The sequence below is a fragment of the Temnothorax curvispinosus genome, unplaced genomic scaffold, assembly GCF_003070985.1.
Source record: "Temnothorax curvispinosus isolate PA1 unplaced genomic scaffold, ASM307098v1 QBEX01014028.1, whole genome shotgun sequence".
In the NCBI taxonomy this organism is placed as follows: Eukaryota; Metazoa; Arthropoda; class Insecta; order Hymenoptera; family Formicidae; genus Temnothorax; species Temnothorax curvispinosus.
In genome coordinates this window covers 515-12757 of record NW_020223808.1, presented here as the reverse complement: position 1 = coordinate 12757, position 12243 = coordinate 515, and the positions used below count along the sequence as shown (strand labels likewise).

Genomic DNA, 12243 nt, shown 5'->3' with positions numbered 1-12243 from the left:
ACTGGGGCCCGATTCTCTAACGATAAACGTATGCGTAAACTCTGCTCTAACAGAAAAGCTGCAAGCTTATTGGCTAAAAACTGTGCGATAGCTAATCAATTTGCAGCCTTTCTGTTAGAGCAGAGTTTACGCATACGTTTCTCGTTAGAGAATCGGGCCCCTGATAGTAGATAATACTAAAAAGATTTAGTAAAAGAAAATCAAAATGTTCTTAAATATATCATGTATATCTGATGCGTGTGATTTTGGTAACAAATGTATCAATTATTATTAATGAGCAACACACGACAAAAATGAAAATAAAAATCTACTACGATTTACAAATTAATTCTAGCTCCTTGCTAATCGATTACACCTAGATCTATTTATCATTAATATATTTTAATGTTGTCAAAATATACGGCTAACGATATGATAAATAAATTGCCGATTTATCCTTCTAGCCATTATATTTTTATAAAGTTAGAACTTCTCTGAAAGCGTACGCTGATGCATTACACACATTTCAAATGTTTGATTATATATTTGATTACACCATGGTCCTTAAACATCTACGTTCACTTTCGCAGAGCTTACAAGATTATGTCAAATCGACCTGGGCCTGTGAAAGTATGAAGGGATTCACGAAACTGCACTACGAGTACCTGGACAAACAGAGATGTAAGTAACAACAATATTGCCAAACATATTCCCTCGATTGTATATATTAATTAATTGTATGTGTGTATAATTTCAGATGGTCTCAAGCACGGTTAAGACCGTGGTCTCAATGTATGTATGTACATGGACAACACTATTATGCTAGTATGCAACAAACATCCCCCATAGTCGGCAAAGATAACATACAAAAGTTCTGGCTAAATCTGTCACCTTCAGAACATATAGTACTTATATTTCTGAGAGGCGGACCCAAAATGCTAATATATTCGCACCATATACTCATGCACTCTTGACTATAAAAATATCAGACGAGTAAAAATATTCGAAAATATTAGATCCATTACATTTTATTCTGTACCTCGATTTTTGTGATTTAGATTTTGATGAAATTTCTGAATTCCTGAATTTCTTGTCACGCCTAAATAAATTCTCTTATTTCAATATTTGCGTGTCAAGATGATATCGGTATTTTTATTCACTATTTGTCTCACAATAATACACGATATTAAAAATTTCTTAAATTAATCTTCCCGTCTGTAACATGATATGAAATATTATGGAATAATAAAGCTTGAAATATGAAAGTGTATTACATTTGGCAAATAGATCCATAGATAGACAACCGCATGATTCTAGTCAAGGTTGATAGCTATGTGAAGTACGAGGGGTACTCCAAATTGAAGATCAGTCAACCTTCATAATCATGGCTGTAAGAAATCATAAATGACTCTTCTAGGAGTAATTAGTCAAATAACTACCAGTCTAATATAAATTAACTGATGAGACTGCTAGTTATAATTATATTATGATAGTTTTATAAACAGCAATAGTTTGTAAACTGCGATAATTTGCAAAGAAAATTTTGTAACATTTTAAAATTATATTTTTATAAATTTGTATAAGTTTTTATAATAAATATCATAAAACACTAATACAATGTGTATGTTATATTATTTGTCTATGATAATAGAGTAAAATAAGATACAATTCTGATAATACACATTACTATCCGGGGCAAAGCTATGAGTCATTCAAACTGGAAAAAAAAACAACATAATTCGGTAATTATTTTTATTTTTGCTTTCAATCTTATATCAATGTATAAAGCAATATTAAAATTTTGTATTAGTAAATCAGTACGTTGGTCGATTCTTGAAGAGAGTAATTTTACATCAAAAAATTAGAAATAAATACGAGAGAGTATAAATAGACATAAAATTACTATAATACACATTATATAAAACATTAATTTTAGTTATCTCTTTCAATAATACAATTTCATTCGAATAAACGTCTGGTGACTAAAATTTATTCGTATAAACTATTATTCGTTTCTGTTGAGCATGATTCTTTTGACGAAAAGAAGAGAAAGGAGAGCTTGATTAGTTTATCACAGGTACAAAAACATATTTAAAGAAACTTGGGAGATTGGATCAAAAGAAGAAATACATTTACATGATTAAGACTACTAGTGAATTCAATGTATACTATGTATACTACTAGCTGTAACGTATGATATAGGCAGTGTCATAAGAAATAGTTCATCGATGACTTATTTCCTGTATCTATTGCATTCTCCTTTAGTATCGAGCACAAGCCGAATGAAGTATAAGCCTGAAAACCTCCATAAAATCAGTCCGGTGCATTATCAGGGCAATATAGCTTTACACAGTCGATGTATTATAAACTACAAAACTTATAGCTTACTTGTATCCTCCGCAGAGATGCACACAGCCGACGCTAACGAGCATCTGCGTGGAACTTTGTAATATTATATCGTCATAAACAATAGAAATTCAACTGCGTATACGTAATATTTACTAAAGCTTATTCATTTCTTTTTGTTTTTTTTTTTAAGATGTAAATGCGATATGAATCATAAATACGGAAGAATAAGTGCGAGTAACAAATGCATGGATTATTTAAAAACTTCGATTGCGTATGATAGCAGTTAAAGAATACTGTACAAAGACACAGATAATACATATCGTATATTATTATTTGTCCGTTACTTTGTTCCGGCTCTCGCTTCATTCTGACATAACGTGTTTATCGATTAAGACGCACTTCCCATAAATTATTGTTACTGAATCAGTTCACGGTCCACATGGATGTCTTCAGGCGAATATTTCCGCTATTGTGCCTTTGGAAGAACCACACCATCATGGTTTCCATACCATCATGGATAAAAACAAAGCACACGACACTCAAAAATTGTTTGATTAGTTACATTCGATTTTGTGGCTTGTTTGAATATAATTTTACGTATAGGCGTAATCGATTACCGCGCGCGCGTGTGTGTGTGTGTATAGCTGTTATATCCAACTTACTCTATACAAATACAAAATCGTTTATATTGTCCCACAGTACACATGAAACGGCTTATGCTTAGGTGTGTGTCCGTATTTATATATATAGTCTAGTCTAAAAATCTCGCGTATAATAATATATATATATGTATATATACTAAGCACGACGTGTGTATAAAATTACATGTAAAACGAAATCGATTTATATACGCGGTACGTAAGCGACTCGAGGATATAGAGTTTTTAGCGTGTCGATATTTCCGCGCTTCGCGTTCAATATGCTCCCGCCTCATGCCAATACGCCGATTATATACTACTGAGAATTTTTTGCGTAATCGGTTATTCCATACAGTAACTATAATCATCACATTTACTATCGTATATGAAAACCGTCGTATGTCTCGACATAAAAATTCAATCATGCAATGGTGTATACGTTTTCTTCTCGTCTTAAGGCCGTATTTCTGCCAGGCCCGTGTGTTGCACGCTGACCACAGCGGTCTTCCAAAGATCTTCCAAAAAAGGAAAAAAACGCATGGATGGTATTGCAGGCGGAGATGTAAATGTATACGAACTTTGTAGAATTTGCTGCACAGGATTTCCGTTCGAGTTGTGTTGTATATCTCGTACGTATGCGTCCCTATGTGACTGCGTGTCGAGAAGTGTATACCGCGGCGACTCATGCAACTTTGGATTATTTTCACCCTAACACGATCATGCAGTCGTAAAGTTGTATTATCGATTAAGGACTTATTCACATTAAAATCACTCTTATCGTATTTGCTCGCAGATTAACTATGCTTCCAAAAAAAATTTCATTCCTTGATAAAACCTTAATTAGTGACTTAGATATATATTTATATATATTTATGTATACTATACGCCCACATGCGGATGCGACGAGATAGAGAGAGATAAAGGGGACGAGAGTGATGATTTCTGCGATCGGGGAACATCACAGGAGGAGGGCGGAGGAGCGCGGAAGAAACTCGCAGGGGGAGATGATGCTCGTTTTGATTTTTCACCCGGCTCGGTGCAGCTTTATCTTTGCACCGTGTTTATCACGTCCTTTATCGTGTTCTGCACGTCACACAAGAGTCTCGTGTTCTCGGTGATGTTGCGCGTGCCGGCGGCCCGTAACTGCCTCGCCTGCAGCTCGAGCCGGGTGAGCAGGTCGCGGAACTGGAATCTCGCGTGCGGCGCGATCGCCGTGTCCGTCAGGTTGACGCACATGCCGTGCAGCAAACCGACCTTGTCAGAGAGCTGCAGCCAGCTGGCCATGACGATGGTGGGGCTGCCCTTCAGATTCAGAATACTGTTTTCTATGACGTTCGAGATCTCCATCACGCTGTGTTTCGCCCCTTTTGTCGACTCGCCGCTGGTCTGCTTGCCGCCGTCGTCGTCGCTCTGCGACTTATTGCAATTCGGCGTGGCGTATATCGAGGAACCGTAGTGTTTGCTGGAGGGTCCGAGCGGTTTCAACGGCTTGGCCGGAACGATCGGCTTTTCCACTTCCAAAGTTACCGAGGACGACGAGGTCGGAGGCCACACTCGGGGGTCGCTCTTGCTGGTCGAGCTCCTGGTCGAGGCACCGCTGTGATCCTCCGGCGAGTCCTCGCTCGCTATATCGCCGATATCTTGCTTGCTACTCGCCCCTCTCACATTTAATTTAGGACTAAGTGGTTGGTTATCACAAGAAGCCTCTTTATTCTCCCACAATTTCTTTAGGCTACTAATACTGCCGGTGCTGCGGCGCTTGTCATCGTTCGCGTCGTCCACGCCGGACGACGAATCCGCCGAATCCGCGACGTTACTCCCCTGCGTGTTGTCGTCGAAACGCGACGACTTGCTCCTCTCGTCCGCCGTAGCTCTCTCTTTATCGACGTTATCCACCTTCCGCAATCGGGCCTTGAAATCGATTATCTGACCGTCCGGATTTTCCTCTCTCTGCGGATTACTCCTCTTATCTACCTTCTTTAATTTGAAACCTACGCTAGTGGCACTCAATACGTGGCCCTCCGTAATCGGCGAGGTCATCGGGATCTCCTTGAGACCGCTGCTCCTCTCAGGATACACGCCCTGCATACTCGTGTGAACGTGTTCCTGAACGCTGGACACGTCGTTGCTCTTCAACACCGAGATCGCATATTCGCTCGGGACGATATGCTGCCTATTGGCGGAATCCATGCTGAAGCTGGCGCACAACTCGGACAAAAGCTGCGACGCCGGATCGAGCGGCGCCGTTGACAGAGGCGCGTTGCTACTAGCGGCGCTGCCGATCTTCTTTGCGAAACCGGTACCACCGTGCTTCATGTCCGCGCTCTGCTTGATCTCGTTGATCAGCTTGAGCTCTAGCATCTCCTTCATGCCAGGTTTGGACTCGAAGGTGTCGGTGGTACCGGCACTGCTTACGACGCTGTCGATGGGCGGTGGCGGCGGCGGCGGAGGCGGCGGTGGTGCCTCCTCGGGTGCCGCCATCGTCGTTTCCAACGATTCCGCTTTAATCCCACCGCTACTCGTCGTCTCCTTTGACCTGTAAACTAATTTCTTCTCGTCCGTGGATTTACCGACACCGCCGCCGCCGCCGCAGTGCGCATCGCTAGTAGTCGTTTCCCGGCGTCGCAGATTTACGCCGAATCGCGAGCTAGCCTCCTTCACCGACGGTTCCGCGTTCCTCACATCATTATTCCTATCGTCCTGATCGTGATCGCTAATCTCGTCTTTGCTTCGCCATTCCGCTTTTACTTTCCTGAGACCGACCGGCGAACTTGCGATCTTCGCGTGAGAAGAGGTCTCGGTGCATGGTGACGCCGTCGTCACGAGTGGCGGTAGCTCGCAGTGATCACCGAAGGCTTCGTCCGGAGGGGGCGGCAGATCCACCGGCGGTGGCGGGAACTCCAGATCAGCCAGAGTCGGTTGGACCGATCTCGACGGACTGGCGGTGCGAAAGCTGGAATTATTCGGCGCTCGGAAGGTTCGTAGGCCGATTCCCTCCGTGTTAGTCTTCCGGATACCCACGGCACGGCTGCGTGGTGAGTTCGGCGGCTGATAGGTATTCACCACTCCGCTCGAGGAATTGCTGCGCGTCATCTGCGGTTGACTGCGCAGATTGTTCTGACGAGGTGAAAGAGAACGATGCTGCGGGACCACGTCGACGGCACTCGCGGTGATGATGTCTTGCTGCTGTTGTTCGATGACTGCGTTGGACAGAGAGGACGCAGCAATGTTCTCCTGATTCGGCGGCATGCCACTCTGTCGTAGGGACTCCAGATACGCCCCGATTCTGGCTCCTTTTGGCAGAGTGCCGTAGCGGTTGATCGCCCTCTTAACATTTTGCACCTCCAGCGCACCCACGTGTACCAGCTGAAATACATTTTCATTCTAAAATCGCAGAATCGCTTCCTCGGCTCGAGCATCGCAAGTTATTCAAGCAGTGCTAAATGCATTTACCATCGAAACGGATTTTACTCTGAGATTCTCAACACATATAAGACTGTTATCGTTACGGGTAAAGAAGGTATGTTTATGTGTCTAGTATTTATATAGCTCTGAAATTGTGGCCGCTCAACGTAAGATCATTGTACCTTCTGAGGCAGTACTTCCTTAGACGTGTAAGGTCGAGATTTAATTTGTTTCTGATTGCACGGTAAGTTGGATACTGGTTCCGGCGAGGTTGACGGTTGAGGAACAAAGTTATGTTCTGCTGTCCCTTGCGACCCATCTCCGTCGTCGTCCATATCGCAACCTCCTGTAGTAATTGACTGTGTAGCCATTGTCACGAGATCACGTGTGATACCTGAGTCGCCATTTAATAAAGTGTACTGTATACAATCTATAGCTAACATATCTCTCCAGCATGTAAGCGAAACGCGTTATAGAGGAAATTCCATTTCTGGAGGAAAGCTAAGAAAAGAACATTTGCGACGCCTATCAATCTTAATTCTCTGCTTTTCCTTCTCGTCACACTTCATTTCATTCATCCTAGGGGTCATTCTCCTTTAATCGACATTCAGTTAACAGCAGATCCTTAAAAATTATGCTCATTGTAATCCTATTAGTTAGTTAAAAGTGCCATGACATCGTCGACAATGAATAATCAGTAAAAATGGGAAATGGTATATATGACGTGTGTTAGTCTTCTGAATGATTTGTTGTGATATATGTATGAATAGAAGCTCAGTAAACTCACATAACACTGCTTGAACACAGTTGAGTTTTATACGATGATAAAATCGACGAAATAATAACTAATGCCGTTGCGCAACCGAATGTTTCAACCTTTAGAATGGGAATAATTAAACGAGAAATCAAATTGATACATATCTAGAAATCTAAAACCAAAGAAGAAAACGACGTTCTACTTGTACCTCTGCAGAAACAAATATCATGCACGAGTATATATGGGCTGTGTTGGGTTTGTAACTCAGTACGATAGATAACATATGTAAAGTACCGTCCCTTACTCGTATAAATGGGAACGGAGAACTGCAGCTACAATTTACAGTATGTACGAGATGCAAACGCTCGAGTATGCATTAATAAAATATATCCAAGTACTATTATATATATTGGAAATTAGTATTCGGCATGTATTTAACATTCAAGTATACATACTGGCTCGAGGAGAATGACCCACATTCATGAAGCCGTAAATCACTGTGTAGGCGGAGATGCATATCAAAATTAAACTTAAAATCAACTGAAAGTTGACGAAAGAAATTAAATGGAAGCGGCATTCGTGCATTCATCATTACACTTAATTTGATATAGTGGAATACCTTCAAAAATCTTATCAATACCATTTAGATCTGTGCCATCGTCAAGCGTCATAGTGCTCACTTCGACATTTTGCTGGTCTTGTTCTTGATAGGCAGAATCTCGAAAAGAACTGCACGATGATAGCAAGCTGTCGCAGAAGACACATAGTTTTATTATGTATCAAATCATGATTGTATATTTTATGAGAAAAAAGATAATATACCTTGTTCGTTTGGGAGGCGCTGGCGCTTGCTTTCCTTTTTTATTGGTAGATCTTCGCATTTGAACCATATTACTATTACTTCTACTTGACAAGCCACCCATAAAAGTACTCAGCTTGCTGACCGAACTGACTCCTTCTACATAAAATATATTTCGTTGAATAAATAACAATATACTAGATAATTTCATGATGTAAAACAAGACATTAAATTACAGTCAAATATTCTATCTCAAAGATAAAAAAATATCAGAAACGATATATAAAATTGTTTAATACTCCTTGAAATATATATAAAAAAAAAATCAATCTTAATTTGTCTTTTATCATGTTATAAGAATAGTTGACACCTTTATACATTTCAACGCTAAGCGTGACAAACAGTTGAGTCATTATCGATGCCATAATATTAAGTATTACCTTGCGTTATACCGGAAGAAGATAATTGCTCGGATACAAGAACAAGCCCATGTATATTTCCTGTACTTCCAGTTTGCGATTTTTTGTATGCTAGCAACGGAATTTCTCCTCCACCTTGAAGTTGCTTCTCTACCTCTGAATACGATAAGATACGATAAGAGCGCAGTTCTTTACACCCAATAAAATTAGGTATCTAGAACAGTTCATTTACCTTCGGTAATACTCGATTCTTGAAACATATTTTCTAATGAGTGGTGTATTTCCTCAAAAGTTGGCCTCTCTGCCGCTGACCACTGCCAGCACTGACGCATCAGTTCGTAAACTTTTGGTGGGCAACCAGGGGGACATTCCATTCGATAGCCTTTTTCCAACATGTGATAAACGTCCGTTAGGTCGACACCAGGGTAAGGGGACATTCCGTAAGTTGCAATCTCCCACAGCAAGATACCAAATGCCCACACGTCAGACTTTGTGGAGAATTTATTGTATGCTAGACCCTCCGGTGCAGTCCATTTTATGGGAAATTTCGCGCCAGCATGAGCTGTGTATGTGTCGTCTCTCATAAGACGGGCTAGACCGAAATCCGCGACCTTGACGAGATGATTCTCGCCAACCAGACAATTTCTGGCCGCCAGGTCGCGATGAATGAAATTTCTGCTCTCTAAATAACTCATGCCGCTCGCGATCTGTGTAGCCATGTGCATCAGAACCACAGCGTTGATCTGATGCTTACTCTCGTTCCGCAAGTAATCCAGGAGATTACCCTTGCTCATGAATTCCGTGATGATGTAGAACGGCGGTTCGCGCGTACAGACTCCCAATAATTGTACCAAATTCCTGTGTTTCATCTCTTTCATGATGGCCGCCTCCTCTAGGAAATCCTTCAACGCCATCGTATCCTCCTTCAGCGTTTTAACCGCCACGGTCATGTTGTATCTCTTCCAGACCGCTTCGTACACATCGCCATATTGGCCACCTCCTAATTTATGCCTCATTACTATGTCCGTCCTGTTAATCTCCCATTCGTCCGGCTCCGGACTCAACGGGAAGACGGTAGGCTTATTATGCTTTGGTGCAGGATATAGCAGTTGCGTTATAAGGCCATCGGCAAGCATTGAATGATGATGCACTAGCTCAGCCAACGTGTTAAACTTGCTCTCTGTCGTGACAAACATCTTTCCTTCGCTATCTTCGTTGATCCTGTAGTGATACACCCGACCCTCGTATCTCAAAGAGATGCTACGCTGTCCAGGACTGCTCTCCGATTCCCGTACAAGAAAACTACCGTTTATCCCCGAACTCAGCAGATATTCTGCAGCATTTCTAGATATTCTTCCATGGTACCAAGAGTGTTTTTCCAAAGAGTTCACGGGCGTTACATAATTCGATGGTACCCAGCCTACTTGCCCGCTGCTCGAGTGGGCCTCGCACCATTCGCCGCTTTTATTGTAACTTAGGATACGTACTTGTTCACCTGTTAAGAAAAGTTAAAGAATAGCATTTAAGTTACATGATATTTATAAACAATCAACGTGTACGCATCTAAAATACTTGATGAAATGTAATACGTAAGATTTAATAAAGATAAGTTAATACCCTTCTTCAGACTAAGTTGATTCTCCCCACCAGCTTGAAAATCATACAAGGCGACAAATAATTGAGGATCATCCTCTTCCTGTGCTAAGAGATTTTCCTTACTAGTCCACCTGTATATAAAAAATGAAAAATATTATTCCTAGAATTAAATAATCAATGATATAAAGATAGCAGATTCTTTTTTATAATTGATGCATTTATTATCTTTATATTCTAAATCTTGTAGATCATAAAACAAAGTATGTAAAAGAAATTACGTAACAAAGATTTCCTTCGTATTATATTAAAAACAATACATATAAGAATCTTTTATAATTCTATCTAACCTTACAGAAGTATGTAAAACAGTCATTATATAAGCATGACATATGTTACTTCAGACTTTAAACCACGAACTGACCTGTTTGCTGCTTCAAGAAGTCCGCTAGCGGACACACTGGCGTGCTGTTGAACATTAGCTTGCTGTGAAATTGATTGAACACTAGAACCACTTGGAGGATCACCTTCTGGCAATGCTGGAATGTGAGGTAGAGGTCTACTTTGCAAAAGTGCCTCTGTAAAAAAAATAGAAAAAGATCCTATTTGTAACCTTCAATGTACCAGAAGGAAGATATCCGATACTGAATCTCAAGGCAGATCTTTGCTTATGTAACGATGCAAGATATTGGAAAACCTCATAATTACATTCAAGATATTTAACATACAATGAGAATAATTAACTAGTCACATTTGTATGGAATCTCATGCAGGTAACTTTTAATTTGTGTCTCTCTTCTTACGACAGATATATACGCATGCTTGGGTATTGCAAAACCTTCAATTTAGCCACTAATGTCCGTACTAACTCAGCGACATGTGTGCCAATATAGACATCAATTTACACTGACTACAGATTCAGAAAGCGTTATCGTGAAACAAGATTCTTTCCAAATACTACTCTCTTATCATCGCTACTACAAGGTATCGCGACATTGTATTGTGTCAAGTCATGAAAGCACAGCTATGACAAACACGCCAAGCACAGGGAAAGCATGCCAGTTCCACCGTGAGTCACGGAGCCGTCTCGTGCGTCAACGGAACAGCCGGTGGAACGTGTGTGAGAGTCCCTCGACCCGGAGGTGGAGAGCAAGGTGGACGGACGTTAGCGTGCGTGTTCTCACCGCTGTGCTCGGTGAATATGTTAGAGCCTATGACGCGCGTATCCTTGAGGTTCCTGGGCTGCTTGCGCGTCTGCCGCACGGTGGACCCGGCGGGTATCACCCTGTCCTTGGTCTGCTGGGCGCCCATAGCGTATCGCCCGCCGATTACCGTACCATGCCCCACGTCGCGCTGGGCCCAGTCGCACCGTCCGGCTCCGGCCACCCTCGCCGCGCGGGGGCCACTCCGGCCACTTCACTTCCGGCACTCGGCAGGCGCCGGCGACGGGCCCGACATCGTCGTCGATCGTCGTCGTCGTCGTCGTCGTCGTTGGCGTAGACCCGATCCGCGCGAGGACTCCGCGAGCGTGTCTCGGCCACGAGCCACGAGCGCGCGACCCACCCACCCGATCGAAGCACGGATCACAGTGCGGGCCGCGGCGGGGCCATTCACATTTTTACATGTCAATTACCGCTCTCCCTCTCTCTCTCTCTCTTTCTCGCTGCCCCTCGCCATATTTGACAGCTTTTGACGTCGATTATTTAGTTTGTCGGTGCATTGCTGCGCGGCAGCACGACGCCTGGGCGGATTCTCATGCGGTGCCCTACACGACGGCACGACGGTGCCCCCGTTCGCACGTTCCTAATTCCGCGCTGTCCTGTCAACCGTGGTGTGGATCCGTGCGCGATATCGATATTCTTTTCGCGCTCGAGCGAAAGGCGCACGGACCCGCCGCGCCGCGCCGACCAAGTGTCGATGATCACTCTGCTTGATAAACTGGATTCTTTATCGATCCGGTCTTGGCTTTCCTTCCAGCTGGACAGCCTCTCTTTTTTTCCTCCTCGATGCCTACGCACTCATTTCATTTCAAGCGCGAGAAGTTTAACCGCGACGCGACTGGAAAAAGAGAACGAATCTGGTTAACAAGGCGGTCCGTAGACGAACGTGTGAAAACCGACCAATCACACGTGGATGCGAACCATCATCTTTCGAAGGCTCATTTTTCAGCCCAAACTTCTCGTACTCTTCCCTCCTTTCCTCTTTTTCTTTCTAACGTCTGGTTTGTACGCCTATTTCGCTCTAAGTGCAGCGAATGCAACGTGGTGCAGCCACAAAAAGCAAACCTTAAATTAGACACGAGTA

General features: G+C 42.7%; 1 protein-coding gene and 1 long non-coding RNA gene across 5 annotated transcripts; one reads left to right on the top strand and one right to left on the bottom strand.

Annotated features, from left to right (window-relative positions):
- Positions 1-63: 63 nt before the first annotated feature.
- On the top strand, positions 64-2924 carry LOC112464241. The gene is made up of 2 exons (XR_003041900.1): positions 64-660; positions 737-2924. It is a non-coding gene; the product is annotated as an uncharacterized LOC112464241 (long non-coding RNA).
- LOC112464240 (tyrosine-protein kinase Abl) lies at positions 2579-11704 on the bottom strand. Of its 4 annotated transcripts, none has more exons than XM_025031106.1 (9): positions 11124-11704; positions 10364-10517; positions 9964-10073; positions 8579-9841; positions 8368-8502; positions 7951-8086; positions 7748-7875; positions 6554-6765; positions 2579-6332 (listed from the first exon to the last, which is right to left on the bottom strand). In XM_025031106.1, exons 1-9 carry the CDS (start codon positions 11248-11250, stop codon positions 4011-4013), a joined length of 4587 nt encoding a protein of 1528 aa, XP_024886874.1. In that variant the 5' UTR covers positions 11251-11704; the 3' UTR covers positions 2579-4010. The 4 variants fall into 4 exon arrangements, with proteins under 4 accessions (XP_024886874.1, XP_024886876.1, XP_024886875.1 ...); XM_025031108.1 differs by having other exon boundaries at positions 6554-6717; XM_025031107.1 differs by having other exon boundaries at positions 7769-7875.
- Between the last annotated feature and the right edge of the window lie 539 nt (positions 11705-12243).